Raw genomic sequence first — 20,420 nt, 5'->3', positions numbered from 1 at the left:
GTTGTCCCCACCTCAAACTTGTGCTGCCCTGATAGACCCAAGGGAGCGCTACAAACTGACATCAGGAACCTGGACTGCTGAGTTTTCTTTCCCAGGGAAAATGGCCAAAGGATGTGCCCAGGGGCCCCTGGCTCTGGGCTGGAGCCTCACTGCAAAAAATCCTTATATCGAAGGATGGACCCCACACCGAAGTTGTCCCCACCTCAAACTTGTGCTGCCCTGATAGACCCAAGGGAGCCCTACAAACTGACATCAGGAACCTGGACTGCTGAGTTTTCTTTCCCAGGGAAAATGGAAAAAGCATGTGCCCAGGGGCCCCTGGCTCTGGGCTAAGGCCTCACTGCAGAAATTCCTTATATCGAAGGATGGACCCCACACCGAAGTTGTCCCCACCTCAAACTTGTGCTGCCCTGATAGACCCAAGGGAGCCCTACAAACTGACATCAGGAACCTGGACTGCTGAGTTTTCTTTCCCAGGGAAAATGGAAAAAGGATGTGCCCAGGGGCCCCTGGCCCTGGGGTGAGACCTCACTACAAAAAATCCTTATATCGAAGGATGGACCCCACACCGAAGTTGTCCCCACCTCAAACTTGTGCTGCCCTGATACACCCAAGGGAGCCCTACAAACTGACATCAGGAACCTGGACTGCTGAGTTTTCTTTCCCAGGGAAAATGGCCAAAGGATGTGCCCAGGGGCCCCTGGCTCTGGGCTGGAGCCTCACTGCAGAAATTCCTTATATCGAAGGATGGACCCCACACCGAAGTTGTCCCCACCTCAAACTTGTGCTGCCCTGATAGACCCAAGGCAGCCCTACAAACTGACATCAGGAACCTGGACTGCTGAGTTTTCTTTCCCAGGGAAAATGGCCAAAGGATGTGCCCAGGTGATCCCCCGGACCGTGTCCAAAGCACTCACCGTCCTTCCAGGTGGCTGCCCCGGGAACCCTCCATAATCTCCTCACCTCCAGCAGCTCCATGCAAAAGCCAGCTGCAGTAAAGCCTTGCCCTTATATAGCTTCCTCCCCCCCCCCCCCTCCCGGCAGGACACGCCTTTCGTCATCATCCTGACAGCTCACACCTGTGGCTGCTCTGAGCCCTCATCATCTTAACAGCTCACACCTGCCACTGTTGCCTCTCTCCAACAGCGTCTCTTGGTCTCTCGTCTCCAGCACACAGCCCACTTCTCAAAGACACAGATCCAAGAAAAATCTGCTACAGGTGTCGGCTTTTCTTAATCCACCTGGTTACACTATTAAAACACATACATGCATTGATGGTCATTGAGAGAAAGCTTTCCCCTTGAGAAAACAGTCCTTTTGCCGGCACACTTTGATACACCTTCGGAAAAAGCAGAATCTGCACCAACTCCTAAGACCCCTGCCGAGGAACCCAGCCCTGCCTGGGACACCCAAAGCAGCAGACCTCTAAAAAGGAGGGGAAAAGTCAAGCTTGGAGTGGAAAAAGAGGATAGAAGTACAGCAGCCTTTAAAAATGCCTGCACCGAGCAATAGTGGGAACCAGTCACATTTCTTCTTTCCTTGCTTTCTGTGATGACATAAATAGGAAGTAAGAACACGTTAAACAAAAGGCAGAGCTAGGATTTTACAGGTATTTATTTTGGCAGATTGCATGACAAACTCCTATTCCGGGACTGTGATGCCTTTTGGGGAATGGCAGAGAACGGAGGCAAAAGGTGCAGGGAGCCCTTTCTGTTCCCTTCAGCCTCTGCAACTGCTCCGCTGGTTTCAGGGCACTCGCTTGGTTCGTTCCTAGAGAAAAAGGCTAGGGCATGATTTTCAAAACTACTGCCTGTCCCCAGTCAGAGTTTCCTACATTCCTGGGTACAAATGAGTGGATGGAGAGAGTGGATGGATGCTGTCCAGCAGTGTCCCCACGGGCATCTGGAGTGTTCACACTGCTGAGCTGAGAAAAACTCACCAAACCCAGCCCAGGGGCCTGTGATCCTCCACCCACCCGGGGGAACTCCGGGCACTGTAAACAGAGGCCACAGCACACACCAGGCTCTGCTGTGCCCGGTGAGGAGTCTCTGTATGAGCCCTGAGCCCCGGCATCACCTCACAAACACCACAGAGACCTCTTGTGCCATCAGAGAAAAGCCCTGGAGCAAACGTGTGTCCCCAGCACGATCAACAAGAGATTCAGAATTACCTCCTCAATAAAAACGCTGTTTCTGATGGAAATGTTACCTCTGTTACCTTGGCAGTTGTTGCCCTGATTTTTAAAAGTGTTAAGTTTTTTTTTATAGCTCTTTTGAAAGTGTTAAATTTCTCATAAGACTTCTTTAGCCATCTGATAATGTTAGATGCTTGAGAGGCAGTGTTCCCACACAATTTCATGGATAAATAGAATATTTGTGGGTGCAGATAAATGATTGATCGATCTTTGGAGCAGCGTGGTTGGAGAGGTGGTAATTCCATCCTCCAATCCACGGTCACCTTTGGAATTCTGGGTGTTTTTCTCTTTTGAACTCTTCAGGATTGTGTGCACTCGTTTCCTGTCCAGCAGCAGCAGGGAAGGGCTCGGATTCCATCCCAGCCGGGGATTTTTTGCCGCCCTGCCTTGGCAGTGCCCTGGCAACCGAGTCAGGAGCTGCTGTCACATCGCCAAGGCTGTGACATCACAAGCCCGGGCTGCTGCCCGGAGCCAGCCCGGCCCGTTCCCGAGAGAAATGCCCAATCCTGGCCTTTTCCCCATGGCCCTGCCCTGTGCCCATGGCACCTGAGCCCGGCTCTGCCCCAGGATGGCAGCACGGCACGACCCCAAAGGTGAGAGCTGGGGGCACCAGGGGGGCTGGGCTCTCTTCTCCTTTACCTCCTGATGGAAATGCAGGAGAACCCAATGGGCAGAAATGCTGAGGTCTGACTCAGTCAGAATGCTGAAGGATTTCTTTATTATAACTGTGCTAAAATACATTAATATAATATATAAAAGGAGGATAATAAAACTACATACTGCTTTCTCTGACTCTAACACGACTCGTGACCCTTTCTGAGTCCAGCCCCGGGTGGGTTGGGTTGGATTGGATTGGATTGGATTGGATTGGATTGGATTGGATTGGATTGGATTGGATAAAATTGGATTGGATTGGGTTGGATTGGATTGGATTGGATTGGATTGGATTGGATTGGATTGACCACCAGGCTCAAACAATCCTCACCAGAATCCAACCCAGCACTCACCCCAGGTAAACAATTCTCCCAACACATTCCGCATGGGAAAAACAAGGAGCAGAAATAGAAATTGTTTTCTCTTTCATTTCTCTCTGTGCACCTCCATGAAAAATCCTGAGAGGGAGAGAAATGTGCTTGCCACAACCTCCCCACTGCCATCAACTTCTCCAGGATCTTCCCAGATGCCAATTCCCTGCTCAGGCTGGGAAAAATCAGCCCTGCCAGGAAAATGAACCCACAAACTTAAGGTTTGTGCCCAAAAGGAGACAGAGGAGTTCTTTTACTTTATCCAATGATGGGAGAGGCCATGGAGCATTCCCTGGGGTCTCTCCAATTTTTGGAGGATGCTGCCTCCTTTTTATCCCAGTTTCGCTCTTTCCCCCTTGTCTGAGGTACTTGAGAGGTTCAGACTTCCCAGAACGCCTGAAACTAGAGATTCCCCTCTAATGTACAACCCTCCCTTTAAATTTTTAATTCTTATGGAATTTAGGATTTTCCCTCATTGTTTCTATCATCTTTCAATATCCAATTTCATTTATTCAGCCAACCTACAGTTTGTTTGAAAAGGCAAATACCTTTTTTTCCCATCCACCAATCAGTGGAATCCTTCCCACTGTTTCTTTTCTCTCTCAGCGCTGGTTTTATCTACCAGCAGAGCCACAAAAAGACAAATCTGTCATTCCTCTCAGCCCCCTGTGGCTTTGGAGAGGAAAGAGCAGACCCTGTTGCCCTGATTTTTAAAAATGTTTTCTTTTATAGTTATTTTGAAAGTTTTAAAATTCTCATAAGACTTCTTTAGCCATCTGATAATATTTACATATTTGAGAGGCAGGGTTCCCACACAATTTAATGGATAAATAGAATAGTTTACAGATTTCTCTGTGATGGAGAGAAATGAGTGATTGATCTTTGGAGCAGCGTGGTTGGAGAGGTGCTAATTCCATCCTCCAATCCACGGTCACCTTTGGAATTCTATAAATCCCAGATGTTTGAATAAAACTGGGTGTTTTTCTCTTTTGAACTCCTCAAGCTTCTGTGCACTCATTTCGTGTCCAGCAGCGACAGGGAAGGGCTCGGATTCCAACCCAGCCAGGGATTTTTTGCTGCCCTACCTTGGCAGTTGTTGCCCTGATTTTTAAAAGTGTTTACTTTTCTTTTATAGCTCTTTTGAAAGTGTTAAAGTTCTCATAAAACTTCTTTAGCCATCTGATAATGTTAGATGCTTGAGAGGCAGAGTTCCCACACCATTTCATGCATAAATGGAATTGTTTACAGATTTCTCTGCGGTGGAGAGGAATGATTGATCGATCTTTGGAGCAGAGGTTGGAGAGGTGCTAATTCCATCCTCCAATCCACGGTCACCTTTGGAATTCTATAAATCCCAGATGTTTGAATAAAACTGGGTGTTTTTCTCTTTTGAACTCACCAAGCTTCTGTGTACTCATTTCGTGTCCAATAACAACAAAAGCCCTCCCAAATATCCAGGACAAAGACAAATCTGTTTGGAAAGACAAATCCCTCATTCCCCTCGTGGCTTTGGAGCAGAGGATGAAGGCAGTGTGTCGCTATAGGACACGAGAAAGCACAGCACGAGCCACTGCGATGGCAAGGTAAAAAAGAAGAAGGTTTATTTTCTGACTCCAACTTTTATACTTTTCCAAAGGTGACAGTGGATTGGAGAGTGAAGGTGCCACCTCTCCAAAGACATTGGACAAACCACCAGTACATCAACTTCCTCCACCCCCACGAAGGGATGCAAAACAATATGTTGTTTATAGAAAATGCGTGGGGAAGTTTTTGAACAGAATGTAAACTCAGAAGGCTTCAGAAAATCCTAAGAATCAGGGCGACAGCAGTGCTCCCTCTTTTCTCTCTTTTCTCTCTTTTTTCTCCCTTGTTTATCCCACTGCAGCATTTCCCCGTGCCCGTCCCCCAGCCGTGGCAAAGCTCATCTCCTTTGGGACAACTCAGGAGCGGAAAATGTTCCCGCAGCACTTTGGCGCGGACAGGCTGGGCATCGAGGCGCTCGGGGCGCAGGGCAGCCCCTTCCTGGGGCCAGGCTCCTACCTGGGGCCAGAGGTGAGCTCCTCCTTCATCCCGGGCTCACTGGCAGTGAAACGTCCATTTTAAAGAATTTAGAGGTTTAGAGGAGCTGAGATTTTAGTTATAGAGACCTTACTAGAGTTAATTCAAATAAATGAGTAGGCCTTGATGGAGTTAAGAGTTAGGAGTTAACTAATAATTGATTGCTCGTCAGGACAATGTTGAGTTATCTGGGTTTATAATGAAGAATATAAATTGATAAATAGCTTTTAGGAACATAAGACAATTGTGGCCTCCTCTGTTCTGAAACCAATTGAAGACAAAAAATGGGATTTCTCCCAAGAGTTCATTTGTCAGATTGGCATTGAAAAGGTAGAAAGGTCAGAAGGAGGAAGACTTCATTGACTTCCTCATTTTGGGACCCCTCCCCATGAAAGGGACCCATTTCAAAGAACAAACTATGCTTAAATAGCTTTTGAAATAATTAGCATACGAAGTGAGGAATGGGATGTACCAAAATGATGAATATGTATTTGTATTTTGGGTATTTGTATGGATAAAAGGGCTCTGCAATCACCTGGAAGCTGCGGTGTGGATTTGGGAGCAATCCCACACACAATAAACACAATAAACACAATAAACACACACTTTGTAACTTTAAACTGTCAGAGAGTTTTTGTCCCTCACAGCTGGATATCGGTACTAGATCAATATCCGTATTTTTTAATAAATCAGTAGAGGGCACATGAGTTACAGGGCCACCCCTGCCCTGCAAACCCACTCCAGGATGGAAAAAGGAAATTTTCCTGAAAAAAGGAATGATCTCCTTTCCTAACAGATCCTCGAGGCTCTGCAGCAGTGAGAAATTAAGGGAATAATTAGGAATAAGTTTAATTGGAAGAGTATCTGCTGCTCATGCATTCCTGCCCTGCAAAGGATGCCTTTGAATAATATCAAGAAATAATTTTGGCTTTCACACTGCAACAGAACATCCTCAAATCCTCCACGAGCACCCGGCCCATGAGCACCCGGGGGTACGTGATGGGAGCCAGGACAGCCCCGCGATTCCAGCAGAAGGCTCAGGTAAGGAAAGCAAAAAAAAGAGGGGAAAAGCAGCAAAAAAACCAAGGAAAAAGCAGCCAAAAAGAGTGAAAAGGCAGCAAAAAAATTAGGGGGAAAGCAGAAAAAAAAACAGGGGAAAAGCATCTGAAAATAAGGAAAAAGCAGGAAAAAAGAGGGGAAAAGCTGGAAAAAAGAGGGGGGAAAGCAGCCAAAAAGCAGCAAAAGAAAGAGAGGGGAAAACAGGCAAAAAATAGGAAAAAAGCAGGAAAAAAGAGGGGAAAATCAGCCAAAAACCAGGGGAAAATCAGCCAAAAAACAGGGGGAAGGCAAGCAAACCATTCCCCAGCCCGGCTGTGCCAGGCAGGGGCGGCTGCTCCGGGCGTGCGGGGCTTCGGCACTCCCATCCCCAATTCCCTCATTCCCATTCCAATTCCCTCATTCCCATCCCTATTCCCACATTCCCATCCCAAATTCCCACATCCCCATCCCAATTCCTGCACTCCCGTCCCGTTTCCCACATTCCCATCCCAAATTCCCACATTCCCATCCCCAGTTCCCACATTCCCATCCCCAGTTCCCTCACTCCCATCCCAGTTCCCTCACTCCCATCCCCAATTCCCTCACTCCCATCCCAATTCCCTCACTCCCATCCCCAATTCCCACACTCCCATCCCCGTTTCCTGCATTCCCATCCCTATTCCCACATTCCCATCCCCGTTCCCTCACTCCCTTCCCAATTCCCTCACTCCCTTCCCAATTCCCTCACTCCCATCCCCTTTCCCGCACTCCCATCCCCAATTCCCTCACTCCCATCCCCAATTCCCGCGCTCCCATCGCGTTTCCCGCGCTCCCATCCCGTTTCCCACATTCCCATCCCCATTCCCGCACTCCCATCCCGTTTCCCGTGCTCCCATCCCGTTTCCCGTGCTCCCATCCCCAATTCCCTCACTCCCATCCCCTTTCCCGCACTCCCATCCCCAATTCCCTCACTCCCATCCCCAATTCCCGCGCTCCCATCGCGTTTCCCGCGCTCCCATCCCGTTTCCCACATTCCCATCCCCATTCCCGCACTCCCATCCCGTTTCCCGCGCTCCCATCCCGTTTCCCGCGCTCCCATCCCGTTTCCCGCGCTCCCATCCCGTTTCCCACATTCCCATCCCCAATTCCCTCACTCCCATCCCGTTTCCCGCGCTCCCATCCCGTTTCCCGCGCTCCCATCCCGTTTCCCACATTCCCATCCCCAATTCCCTCACTCCCATCCCGTTTCCCGCGCTCCCATCCCGTTTCCCGCACTCCCATCCCCAATTCCCTCACTCCCATCCCGTTTCCCGCGCTCCCATCCCGTTTCCCGCGCTCCCATCCCGTTTCCCGCGCTCCCATCCCGTTTCCCACATTCCCATCCCCAATTCCCTCACTCCCATCCCGTTTCCCGCGCTCCCATCCCGTTTCCCGCGCTCCCATCCCGTTTCCCGCAGACCGTGTCCCCCGGCCCCGCCGCCTACGGGCCCTTCCCGGCGGGGCGCGGCCCGGCCCGGCCCGGCGCGGTTCCCTTCTCCTCCAGCAGCCCCCGCTTCCCACGCCGCCTCCTGGACAAGGACCTGTACCCGGGGTGAGTGCAGCCTCTCCTCGCGGAAAAACCCCAAAAAATCCCAAATAACAACAAAAAAAAAAAAACCCAAAATCAAACCAAAACAAAACAAAACAAAAAAAACCCAAAAAACAAACAAAAAAAAAACCAAAACAAAAACCCACACCAAAAAAAAGTCAATCAAACAAACAAACTAAAAAGCTCTTTCTTTCCTAAAAAAAAAGGTTTTTATCTGCAAAAATAATGGGTTTGTATCCAAAAATAATCACTGGGATGCTTTGGATAATACTGGGATATTTTGGTTAACATTGGGACATTTTGGGTAATATTGGGATATTTTGGATAATACTGGTATATTTTGGCTAACATTTGGATACTTTGCTTAATATTGGGATATTTTGGTTAATATTGGGATGTTTTGTTAACATTGGGGTGTTAATTGTAAATTGTTTATTGTAAACTGGGATATTTTGGATAACCCTGGGATATCTTGGATAATAATGGGATATTTTGGTTAACACTTCAATATTTTGGATAACACTGGGATAATATTTTGGATAATCCTGGGATATATTTTGGTTAACACGGATAAATTTTGGTTAACACTGGGATAAATTTTGGATAACCCTGGGACATTTTGGATAACCCTGGGACATTCTGGATGACCCTGGGATATTTCGGATAACCCTGGGATATTCTGGATAACCCTGGGATAAATTTTGGATGACCCTGGGGCGTTCTGGATAACACTGGGATATTTTGGATAACCCTGGGATATTTTGGATAACCCTTGGACGTTCTGGATAACCCTGGGACATTTTGGGTAACCCTGGGACGTTCTGGATAACACTGGGATAAATTCTGGATGACCCTGGGGCGTTCTGGATAACCCTCGGATATCTTGGATGACCCTGGGATATCTTGGATAACCCTGGGATATTCTGGATGACCCTGGGCCGTTCTGGATGACCCTGGGATATTTTGGATGACCCTGGGATATTCTGGATGCCCCTGGGCCGTTCTGGATAACCCTGGGATATCTTGGATTACCCTGGGATATCTTGGATTACCCTGGGATATCTTGGATAACCCTGGGATATTCTGGATGACCCTGGGCCGTTCTGGATGACCCTGGGATATCTTGGATAACCCTGGGATATTTTGGATGCCCCTGGGCCGTTCTGGACGAGCCGAAAGCGGCTCTGGCGGCTCCGACCCGTCCCCGCTCCTCCAGGCCGGGCACCTACGAGCTCCGGGGGCCGCCGACCACGGGAGTCTCGTGGCCCATGAAATTCGGGGCTCCGGACTGGGCCAAGGTGCCAAGGCCGGCCCAGAGGACGGCCAAGCTGCAGGTGCAGAGGGTGAGAAATTCCCCTTCACCCTCACTGCCACTCCTTTATTGACCGGCATTCTATTTTAGAGATTATTTTATTTTATTTTATTTTATTTTATTTTATTTATTTTATTTTATTTTATTTTTACTTTATTTTACTTTATTTTTGTTTTATTTTATTTTAATTTAATTTTATATTATTTTATCTTATTTTATTTTATTTTTACTTTATTTTATTTTATTTTTACTTTATTTTACTTTATTTTACTTTATTTTTGTTTTATTTTATTTTATTTTAATTTAATTTTATATTATTTTATTTTATTTTATTTTTACTTTATTTTATTTTATTTTATTTTATTTATCTTATTTTTACTTTATTTTACTTTATTTTTGTTTTATTTTATTTTAATTTAATTTAATTTAATTTTTATTTTATTTTATTTTAATTCTATTTAATTTAATTTATTTTATTTTTATTTTATTTTATTTTAATTTTATTTTATTTTAATTCAATTTTGTTTTATTTTATTTATTTTAATTCTATTTAATTTAATTTAATTTTACTTTATTTTATTTTTATTTTATTTTATTTTATTTCACTTTATTTTATTTTTGTTTTATTTTATTTTAGTTTTATTTTATTTTATTTGATTTGATTTCTATATTTCCACTTTCACTATATTTTGTTGTCCTTTCCTACCCGAAATCTCCTAAGAGACAAAATTCCCTTTTTCATTTCCCATTTTATTTTTCTTTCCTGCTCTCTCAAATAATCCCCGTTTGTAAAACCCCTCCAAAAAAACCCTTTTTAATCAGAAATTTTCGAATTTCCACCCCAAAAGCAGCAAAGTGGGGCCACCACTGCCTCGTGCTGGAGTGAAAATCTGAATTAAATCTCAATTTTCGCTCTCACCCCTTCCTTTTCTGGTGAATTTTCATTGGTATCCATGAAAATTTGATTTTTTTTCTATTTTTTTAGATTACTCTGGATAAAAAATTCCATAAAACCCAGGGCAGAGAGGCGTACCTGAAGCTCTACCACGGCTGAGGGAAAATATCTTTATTTGGAGCAATATTTTATTATTTCACCTGCAGCAGGCTGAATAAATCCAATATACAGATTTATATCTGAGTTTTTTCTAAAATTCCTTTTATTACGGACATAATAAATTATCATTCTGTTCCTCTGCTAAAATAATATCGATTAAATTAAAATTTATTCATTTTTATTAAATTAAGAAAGGAACAGAATAATGCTTATGCCTTTACTAAATAATTCAAAATACCTTTACTAAATCATTACTATTCCTTTATTGCAAAATTAAAAATTACAATTTGCTCGGAAGGAGATAAAATTTCATTTATTACGAACATAAAAATTACAATTTTCATTCCACTTTTTTTTTTTTTTCCCCCTACCCAGCAAGGGATTTTTTTTTCCTTGCAGAAAACAAAACCAAAAAACAAAATTAAAAAGAGATAAAATTTTTGGATATATACAAACATTTACAGGATTTTCTGTACATTTTTCGTTCTGTACAAGCAAGGCACCAGCAGAAGTGACTCACGGGGGGAGGAATTTGATTTAATTTCAGATTTTTTTTTTTTTTTGGCAGGAAATCACTGCAAAAAAATCAAATTTTAAATTATTTTTGTCTCCCTGGGTGATGGGGGGGATCCTGTGAACTGCACCGAAGAAAAGGAGATTTTTGTGATGGGAAATAAAGGGGTGAAAAACAGGAAATAAAGGAAATAAAGAGGTGGAATAAAGGACATAAAGGGGGAATAAAGGAAATAAAGGAAATAAAGGGGTAAGATAAAGGAAATAAAAGAAATAAAGGGTGACATAAAGGAAATAAAAAGGTGAAATAGAGAAAATAAAGGGTTGAAATGAGGGCAATAAAGGGAGGAAATAAAGGAAATAAAGGGAGGAAAAAGGAAATAAAGGGAGGAAACAAAGGAAATAAAGGGAGGAAATAAAAGGGTGAAATAAAGGAAACAAAGGGGGAAATAAAGGAAATAAGGGGTAAAATAAAGGAAATACAAGGAAAAAAGGGTGAAATAAAGGAAATAAAGGGGTGAAATAAAAGAAATAAAGGGTGAAATAAAGAAAATAAAGGGAGAAATTAAGGGAGGAAACAAAGGCAATAAAGGGGTGAAATAAAGCAAGGGAAAAAGTCAACTGTGTCCTCCCAGCTCCGTGTCCTTCTCAGCTCCGTGTCCCCGTGTCCCTCTGAGCTCTGTGTCCCTCCCAGCTGCTTGTCCTTCCCAGCTCCGTGTCCCTCCCAGCACCGTGTCCCCATGTCTCTCCCATCCCCATGTCTCTCCCATCTCCGCGTCTCCCATCTCCATGTCTCCATGTCTCTCCCATCTCCATGTCTCTCCCATCTCCATGTCTCTCCCATCTCCATGTCTCCATGTCTCTCCCATCCCCGTGTCTCTCCCATCCCCATGTCTCTCCCATCTCCGCGTCTCCCATCTCCATGTCTCCATGTCTCTCCCATCTCCATGTCTCTCCCATCCCCATGTCTCTCCCATCTCCATGTCTCCATGTCTCTCCCATCTCCATGTCTCTCCCATCCCTGTGTCTCTCCCATCTCCATGTCTCCATGTCTCTCCCATCTCCATGTCTCTGTGTCTCTCCCATCCCCATGTCTCTCCCATCCCCGCGTCCCTCAGCCCTTCAGAACACAATCCCCCCCAGAGCAGAACCCAAAATTCCCCCGGCCAATTCCCGGGTGCTTTTCCTGCCGTGAGCCGAGGGGAAGCAGGGTGGGAGTGGAGCTCTCCACGCAGAGTTCACCTCCTCCTTCCTCAGCCGTTCCGCCTCTCCTGACCCCCGTGGGAAATCCCAAAGGAATTTCGGGTCCCCCCTGTCACTTCTTCCTGCGGATTTTGGGTTTCTTCACGGGCCGCAGGTAGGGGTTGTCGATGACGTTCTCCTCCCCGTTCCTGCTGCCTGCCAGGGAGCTGCTCTGCTGCAGCACCGAGCTGTTCTCCTTCTCAGGCCCTGCATCATCCTGGCACAGCCAAAAACAACAATAGATAAACCAAAAACAGGCTTGGAAATCCTTCTGCCCACAGAATCCGTGGCTGATCCATCCCTGGAAGTGTCCAACGCAAGGCTGGAGCAACCTGGGATGGGGAAAGGTGTGCCTGCCCGTGGGACAGGATTTTTATGGTCCCTCTCACCCCAAAGCATTCCAGGATTCCCAGTTCAAAGCCCTATGGGCAGGAGGGACAATCAACAACCAAGCACACGAGGGGCTGCATTAGAGGCCAGGTCTCCTGGTTCCTGAGACAGCAAAATCCCTTGGGAAACTGAAAATTTGGGATTTACTGACAGCTCCTGCTCCAGCCTCGTTCTGCACTGAACTCCGCAGGGACCTGAAGAACCAGGGCAATGTCCAGTTCCCCTTCCCATTTCCCAGAAAACAGAGCCAGGTTTTCCAAATTGGGGAACCCTGACACTGTTCAGTTCCATTTCCCATTTCCCAAGGGACAGAGCCAGAATTCCAAGCTCAAGACCCAGGACAATGTTCGGTTCCATTTCCCATTTTCCAAGAGGTAAAGCCAGGTTTTCCAAGCTGAACAACCAGCTTCAGTTCTTCAAATTTCAGTTCCATTTCCCAGGAGACACAGCCAGAATTCCAAACTGGAAAACCCTGGAAATGTTCGGTTCCATTTCCCATTTCCCAAGAAACAGAGCCAGGTTTTCTAAGCTGGAGAACCCTGCCACTGCTCAGTTCCATTTTCCATTTCCCATTTTCCAGGAGTCACAGCCAGAATTCCAAACTAGAGAACCCTGCCACTGCTCAGTTCCATTTTCCATTTCCCATTTTTCAGGAGTCACAGCCAGAATTCCAAACTAGAGAACCCTGCCACTGCTCAGTTCCACTTCCCATTTCCCAGGAAACAGAGCCAGAATTCCAAGCTGAAAATCCCTGCCACTGCTCAGTTCCATTTCCCAAGAAACAGAGTCACATTTTCCAAACTGGGGAACCTAACACTGTTCAATTCCATTTCCCAGGAGACACAGCCAGAATTCCAAGCTGGAGAACCCTGTCACTGTCCAGTTCCATTTCCCATTTCCCATTTCCCAGGAGACACAGCCAGAATTCCAAGCTGGAGAACCCTGTCACTGTCCAGTTCTATTTCCCATTTCCCATTTCCCAGGAGGCACAGCCAGAATTCCAAGCTGAGGAACCCCGCCACTGCTCAGTCCCATTTCCCATTTCCAGAATTCCAGACTGCAGGAATGGCCCCCAGGAGCCCCCCAGGGTGGCCCCACCGTGCTCATGTGCAGCGGGAGGTTCTCGGTGTCCGTCTGCTCGTCCTGCTCCGAGGAATCCGTCTCCTCCATCTGCTGCATCTCCAGCTCGGAGGGGAGCAGGGCTGTCAGGTAGGGCACAGTGAAAGGCCTGGCAGCAATCACTGGCAGCAGGGAAAAGAGGAGACACAGTCAGGAAACTGAGAGAAATTCCTCCCCTCAGAAATTAAGGACAAAGTTATGGAGATCAAACACTTCGCTGCTTCTGGGTTTGGATACGTTTCCTTTTCCTGCTGTTCCCAAGGAGCAGGAAGGAAATCCTAAATCCTAAAAGATGGCAGTCTCTACTTCCCAATTTTCTGATCCTTAAAGGACGGCAGTCTCCACTTCCCAATTTTCTGACCCTTAAAGGACGGCAGTCTCCACTTCCCAATTTTCTGAATCTCTTTTATGTTTCCAACAGTGTTCCAACAGAGAAAATCCTTCCTAAGCTCCACCATAAAACCCCAATTATCTGGGAAATTGGGTTCCTCTAAAATGAAGAGGCTGCCAGCAAGCCTTGGGAAAGTGGGAATCCTCATCACTGCCCTGCAGGCAGACAGGAAAATTTCCAGCAGCAGGAAAATGTCAGGGAGAAGAAATTCCTTGGTGAGGTTGCAGGGGGTGGAGCCAGGATTGGGATGAGATTTGGATTTAGACCTTCTCCACCAGGAGAAAAAAGGGAACCCTGAGGAGCTGCTTTCTGCTTTTCCTCCCCATTTTAACCCCCAAATCCCTCTTTTCCAACCTTCCATTGTGAGAATCCTTAAATCCTTTCCCCAAACCCTTGAACTGTAAGGATTCCCACATGCTGCTCAGCAGGGCAAACACCACGCACGGGATGATTCCCAAACCCTAGAGGGATGGGAAATCAGGGAATGACTGACGTGGGAATGTGCTGACATCATCCTTGAAGAGGCTCTGGGTCTCTCCTGTCTTGGCCATGAAGCGGGTGAGGGCCCTCTCCACGTCCCTGCGCTGGGAAGCCGCCTTCTCCCGCAGCACCTGGTAGTCGGACACGGGCTCCCGGTAGGTCTGGGGCAGGGAAAGATCGGCGTGGAGGAGTTATGGAGCTGCTCCGTTCCCAAATTCACAGGGATGGAGCTGCTCCGTTCCCAAATGTCACAGGGATGGAGCTGTTCCATTTCCAAACTTCACAGGGATGGAGCAGCTCCACTTCCAAACTTCACAGGGATAGAGCTGCTCCACTTCCAAAATTCACAGGGATGGAGCTGTTCCAGTTCCAAAATTCACAAGGATGGAGCAGCTCCACTTCCAATATTCACAAGGATGGAGCTGTTCCACTTCCAAAATTCACAGGGATGGAGCAGCTCCATTTCCAATCAAATATACCAGGAATGGAGCAGCTCCACTCTCAAGCAAACATGACAGGGATAGAGCAACTCCACTTCCAAACAAACATGAATGGAGCAGGTCCACTTCCAAAATTCACAAGGATGGAGCAGCTCCAGTTCCAAAATTCACAGGAATGGAGCAGCTCCAGTTCCAAAATTCACAGGGATGGAGCTGTTCCAGTTCCAAAATTCACAAGGATGGAGCAGTTCCACTTCCAATATTCACAGGGATGGAGCTGTTCCACTTCCAAAATTCACAGGGATGGAGCAGCTCCATTTCCAATCAAATATACCAGGAATGGAGCAGCTCCACTCTCAAACAAACATGACAGGGATAGAGCAACTCCACTTCCAAACAAACATGAATGGAGCAGCTCCAGTTCCAAAATTCACAGGGATGGAGCAGCTCCAGTTCCAAAATTCACAGGGATGGAGCAGCTCCATCCACCCCACTCCTGGAATTCAAACAGACCCCAAAGAGCATAAAAATGTTGTTTTCACTCACTGGTGTCTTGATGTAGGTGTGAGGATCTGGGAACTCTGGGAAATGGCCGGGAATGTGGGGTGGATGAGGCTTGTTCTGCCCAGCTGTCAGGGCTTTGGGGGTCACGGGCTGGTTTGTCACTGGAGCTGCAGGGGGAAAACGAACAGGAATCAGGGAAAACAGCACAGGAATCAGGGAAAACAGCAGAGGAATCAGGGAAACAACACAGGAATCAGGGAAAACACAGAAATCATGGAAAACACAGGAATCCTCCTGCCCAGGCTCCCCCCAAAGCTCTGATCCCATCCAAGGCCGTGCCATCACCTTGGCATTGGCATCCCAGAAGGGAAATGGATCCCTGCAGACAAAACCCACCCCGAGGTGACTGAGGAGCCCCGAATTCCCGGGATTATCCCACAGAGAGCTCATCAGGAGCTCTCTGACTGGCAGCAGAGGGGGATTCCAGGCCGTTCCCAGCCCCCTGCAGACCAGGACAGGTCCCCCACGTACGGGCAGTGATCACCATCCTCTGGGAACGCTTGGCGTAGGCGGGAAGAGTTTCCACGTTGAAGCCTGGAACACAGAAGAGGAAACAGGAATTTATCCCATCAAAATCCTCCTCTCTCCTCCCAGATTTTTTCCAAATTAAACAAGAACGGGATGGGCCAGGGAGCAACAATGGGAAGTGTCGCTATAGGACACGAGAAAGCACAGCACGAGCCACTGCGATGGCAAGGTAAAAAAGAAGAAAGTTTATTTTCTGACTCCAACTTTTATACTTTTCCAAAGGTGACAGTGGATTGGAGAGTGAATGGGCCACCTCTCCAAAGACATTGGACAAACCACCAGTACATCAACTTCCTCCACCTCCACGAAGGAATGCAGAACAATATGTTGTTTATAGAAAATGTGCAGGGAAGTTTTTGAACAGAATGTAAACTCAGAAAGCTTCAGAAAATCCTAAGAATCAGGGTGACAGGGAAGGATCGTGGAAAACCATGAGCTGTGTGTGTCCACAGCAGCGGGCACTGCCCAAATCCCAGATTTTGGGAGCAGATTTCCCAATCCAAAGGTGGGAAGAGTGGGAAGAGGGAGCTGCTCACCCATTTCCACCAGGGTCACCACGATGTCTGAGAGTGTGGGCTGGGTCCTGGCTGTGTGCTCGCAGTAGGACTTGGCACTCCTCCCAATTTCCGAAATATCTGCAGGGTAAAACCAGCAGGGATTTCATCCTCACCGTGGCCACGGCTCCAGGGATGGGAATTTCCAACAAATTCAGCAAGGAATGAAAAACAAGCCGGCGATGGGGCATTTTGCAGGATGCGTGTTTCAAATGAAAGCGTGGGGGTGGTAAGGATTAATTTAAAAAATCAGTGTTTGCCATGAAGGCAAAAGACAAATCTGCACCGTCAGTTTGGGAAGGATTTTGGGATTTTTGAGCACATCCAGAGGAGGCAACAAGGCTGGAGAGGGGTTGGGAGAACAAACCCTACAAGGGATGGCTGAGGGTGTTCATCCTGGAGAAAAGGAGACTCAGAGGTGACCTCAGCACTCTCCTGGAAAGTGGCTGTGGCCAGCTGGGCTTGGGCTCCTCCTCCAGGAGCTGACAGAGCCAGAGGTCACAGCCTCCAGCTGCTCGTTTTCAACTTTCAAAGGGAAATTGAAATTTTTTCCCTTGAAAACTGAAATTTTTCTCAGCTCTGAATGGTCGAGGGAAATTTAGGCTAGATATTGGGAAAGTGTTTTGTTTTTTTTTACAAAAAGACTGGATGTGGCACTGGTGCCTTGGATTGGGGCTGATTCCAGGATTGGGGGCTGATTTTTGGGATTGGTGCCTTGGTTTGGGGCTGTTCTTTGGGATTTGGGGCTGATTCCAGGGATTTGTGCCTTGGATTGGAGCTGATTCCAGGGACTGGGGGCTGATTTTTGGGATTGGTGCAATGGACTGAGGACTGATTTTTGGGACTGGTGCCTTGGATTGGGGCTGATTTTGGGCATTTGGGGCTGATTCCAGGGATTTGTGTGATGGACTGGGAGCTGATTTTTGGGATTTGTGCCCTGGATTGGGGTTGATCTTTGGGATTTGGGGCTGATTCCAGGGATTTGTGCCTTGGATTTGGGGCTGATCTTTGGCATTTGTGCCTCGGATTGGGAGCTGATTTTTGGGATTCGTTCCATGGACTGGGAGCCAATCTTTGGGATTTGTATCCCGGATCTGGGGCCGATCTTTGGGATTTTTACCACAATTTGGGGCCGATCTTTGGGATTTGTGCCATGGATTTGGAGCCAATCTTTGGGATTTTTGCCACAATTTGCAGCCAATCTTTGGGATTTTTACCACGATTTGGAGCTGATCTTTGGGATTTTTGCCATGATTTGGAGCCGATCTTTGGGATTTGTGCCACGATTTGGGGACGATCTTTGGGATTTTTGCCACAATTTGAGGCTGATCTTTGGGATTTTTGCCATGGATTTGGAGCTGATCTCTGGGATTTTTGCCATGGATTTGGTGCCGATCTCTGGGATTTACGCCGGGCGTTACCCCAGGCCTGCCCCGGCTGCTCCGGGAGCTGTCTCCCAGTGCGGACACCGCGTGGAAATGCGGATCCCATCCCGGCGGGAGCCCGGCCATTCCCGGCGGGCACTCACAGCTCTGGATCATCTCGGTGAGCGTCTCCACCGCCGCCTTCTCGGCGCTCTCGAAGCCGGCCTCGGTCAGCAGCGAGCTGACCACCACCTGCAGCGTGCGGCGCCGCGCCAGCTGGTAATTGTCCGCAGGGCTGCCCGCCGCCTTGGCGCCCCGCTGCCGGAACGGGAACGGCGGGAAGGGAACAACGGGAACCATGAGAACAACGGGAATGATGGAACAATGGGAACGATGAGAACAACGGGAACGGCAGGAATGGTGGGACGAGAACAACAGGAATGATGAGAACAGTGGGAACAGCGGGAAGGGAACAATGGGAACGATGAGAACAATGGGAATGGCGAGAAGGGAACAACGGGAACGATGAGAACAACGGGGACGATGAGAACAACGGGAACGGTGGGAAGGGAACAATAGGAATGATGAGAACAACGGGAACGGTGGGAATGGTGGGATGAGAACAACAGGAACGATGAGAACAGTGGGAACAACGGAACAACAGGAACTATGAGAACAACAGGAACTATGAGAACAATGGGAATGACGAAATAACAGGAACAATGAGAACAACAGGAACAATGAGAACAATGGGAATGATGGAACAGTGAGAACAACAGGAATTATGAGAACAACAGGAACAGCAGGAATGATGGAATGAGAACAACAGGAACAATGAGAATGACGGGAACGGCGGGAATGATGAAATGAGAACAACAGGAACAATGAGAACAATGGGAACTACGGAACAACAGGAACGATAAGAACAAAGGGAACTATGTGAACAATGGGAACAATGAGAACAACAGGAATGATGAGAACAACAAGAATGACGGGAACAGTGGGGACCACGGGAACAGCAGGAACAACAGGAACAATGAGAACAATGGGAACAACGGGAACGATGGGAACAATGGGACACGGGAACAACAGAACAACAGGAATGGGAATGAGGGTCAGGGCATGGCAGGAGGGTGGCACCTCTGAGGAGAGAGTGGGGTGGGGTGGGATCCATGGGGTGGGATGGGATTCATGGGATGGGACAGGATGGGATCCTTTAGTTAGGATGGGATCCATGGGATGCAATGGGATCCTTTGGATGGAATGGGATCCATGGGGTGGGATGGGATGGGATCCATGGCATGGATGAAATCCATGGGATGGGATGGGATTCATTGGATGGGATAGGATTAGATCCATTTGAATGGGATGGGATCCATGGGATGGGATGGGATCCATGGCATGAATGAAATCCATGGGATGGGATGGGATGGGATGGGATGGGATTCATTGGTTGGGATAGGATTAGGTCCATTGAATGGGATGGGATCCATGGGATGGGATCAATGGGACGAATCCATGGGATGGGACAAGATTCTTGGGATGGGATGGGGCAGGGAGCAGGGAATGGAAGGGTTTGGGAGCATGGAAGAGCAGGAACACACACACACACTCACACACACACATGTCCTCTACACTCATACACACGCGGGCATGTGTGCGTATATTTACATAAATATTTATGTGTATATTTACACAGATTTATACAAATACATAAATTTACACACCCGTCCTCACAGCAACTCCCCACTTTTGGGACGCGGCCCCTTTAAGACCCCCCCCACAAGCCCCGCCCCGCCCTCCTCCAGCCAATTCGAGCGCGCCATCCTCAGCCAATCAAACCCCGCCTCCCCTCACGCCCTCCAGCCAATCAGCGCCTCCCTCTCTCCGCCCGCCGCCTCCACGCTCCGCGGCCCGGCCGCGGCCGCCTCCGCGCCCCGGAAGGACCGGGCGCCGCTGCCCCGCCAGGCCCCACCGGGAACCCGCCCGCGCGGCCCCGCGCCCCGGGGATGAGGCGCCGTTACCGTGCCGGAGCCGCCGGATGCTGTGTCCGCCATCTTGGAGCCATATGGTGCTGTGCGCATGCGCCAGGTGCGGGCGGGACGGTGGGCGGGAGCGCGGGGCATTGTGGGAGTTGTAGTGCGGATTGGGGGAACATCTGGATGCGCCCAACCTCCCTCCCCCGGCACATCTGGATGCGATAGGATTGGTGGTTCCGTCCATCCCAAACCTCATTGAAACCTCATTTATGGCATCCCGATTTAGGACATCTGTGGAAAGCGCCAATCACTTGGTTTTCTAAACATTTTTAAAGTTTAATAATAATAATAAAATGGTTATAAAAACAGTAATACAATTAGAGTAATAAAGTTTAGAGTTAGGACAATTCCAAGACAATAAAAAGCAAAGAATTACAGATGTCAGGATGCTCTCGGACACTAAGTCACAAAAAGCATCCCTTGTGAACAAAGGAATAACCTTAAAAACAACAGAACAGAATTTATTTTCTATTTATATTTAATATATAGAATATTAAAAGCGGATTGGAGGGTGAAATTGCCACGTC

At 47.6% G+C, this 20,420-nt stretch overlaps 2 protein-coding genes across 3 annotated transcripts; one reads left to right on the top strand and one right to left on the bottom strand.

Moving 5' to 3' along the window:
- Positions 1 to 2,481: 2,481 nt before the first annotated feature.
- On the top strand, positions 2,482 to 10,342 carry CIMAP3 (ciliary microtubule associated protein 3). Its single transcript, XM_085561240.1, has 6 exons — positions 2,482 to 2,787; positions 5,105 to 5,271; positions 6,223 to 6,318; positions 7,773 to 7,906; positions 9,120 to 9,246; positions 10,201 to 10,342. Exons 1-6 carry the CDS (start codon positions 2,763 to 2,765, stop codon positions 10,267 to 10,269), a joined length of 618 nt encoding a protein of 205 aa, XP_085417366.1. The 5' UTR covers positions 2,482 to 2,762; the 3' UTR covers positions 10,270 to 10,342.
- A 175-nt stretch (positions 10,343 to 10,517) lies between these two features.
- Positions 10,518 to 19,964, bottom strand: TAF8 (TATA-box binding protein associated factor 8). Of its 2 annotated transcripts, none has more exons than XM_085561235.1 (8): positions 19,879 to 19,964; positions 18,019 to 18,172; positions 16,473 to 16,571; positions 15,880 to 15,942; positions 15,391 to 15,515; positions 14,418 to 14,565; positions 13,513 to 13,655; positions 10,518 to 12,241 (listed from the first exon to the last, which is right to left on the bottom strand). In XM_085561235.1, exons 1-8 carry the CDS (start codon positions 19,936 to 19,938, stop codon positions 12,098 to 12,100), a joined length of 936 nt encoding a protein of 311 aa, XP_085417361.1. In that variant the 5' UTR covers positions 19,939 to 19,964; the 3' UTR covers positions 10,518 to 12,097. The 2 variants fall into 2 exon arrangements, with proteins under 2 accessions (XP_085417361.1, XP_085417360.1); XM_085561234.1 differs by having other exon boundaries at positions 18,019 to 18,176; positions 19,880 to 19,953.
- Positions 19,965 to 20,420: the final 456 nt, after the last annotated feature.

This window comes from Lonchura striata, chromosome 26 (genome assembly GCF_050655825.1).
Source record: "Lonchura striata isolate lonStrDom1 chromosome 26, ASM5065582v1, whole genome shotgun sequence".
Classification (NCBI taxonomy): Eukaryota; Metazoa; Chordata; class Aves; order Passeriformes; family Estrildidae; genus Lonchura; species Lonchura striata.
Note: the sequence above shows the minus strand (reverse complement) of the source record. Positions and strands in the feature narration are given on the sequence as shown.

Coding starts and splice junctions, on each gene's coding strand:
- CIMAP3 (XM_085561240.1), top strand. CDS start 2,763: ATGGCAGCACGGCACGACCCCAAAG. Junction 6,319..7,772: donor GATTCCAGCAGAAGGCTCAG/GTAAGGAAAGCA, acceptor CGTTTCCCGCAG/ACCGTGTCCCCCGGCCCCGC. Junction 7,907..9,119: donor GACAAGGACCTGTACCCGGG/GTGAGTGCAGCC, acceptor CCGCTCCTCCAG/GCCGGGCACCTACGAGCTCC.
- TAF8 (XM_085561234.1), bottom strand. CDS start 19,938: ATGCGCACAGCACCATATGGCTCCAAGATGGCGGACACAGCATCCGGC. Junction 14,566..15,390: donor ACACCTACATCAAGACACCA/GTGAGTGAAAAC, acceptor TCCCTGCCCCAG/ACCTACCGGGAGCCCGTGTC. Junction 12,242..13,512: donor TCCCGCTGCACATGAGCACG/GTGGGGCCACCC, acceptor TGGCTGTGCCAG/GATGATGCAGGGCCTGAGAA.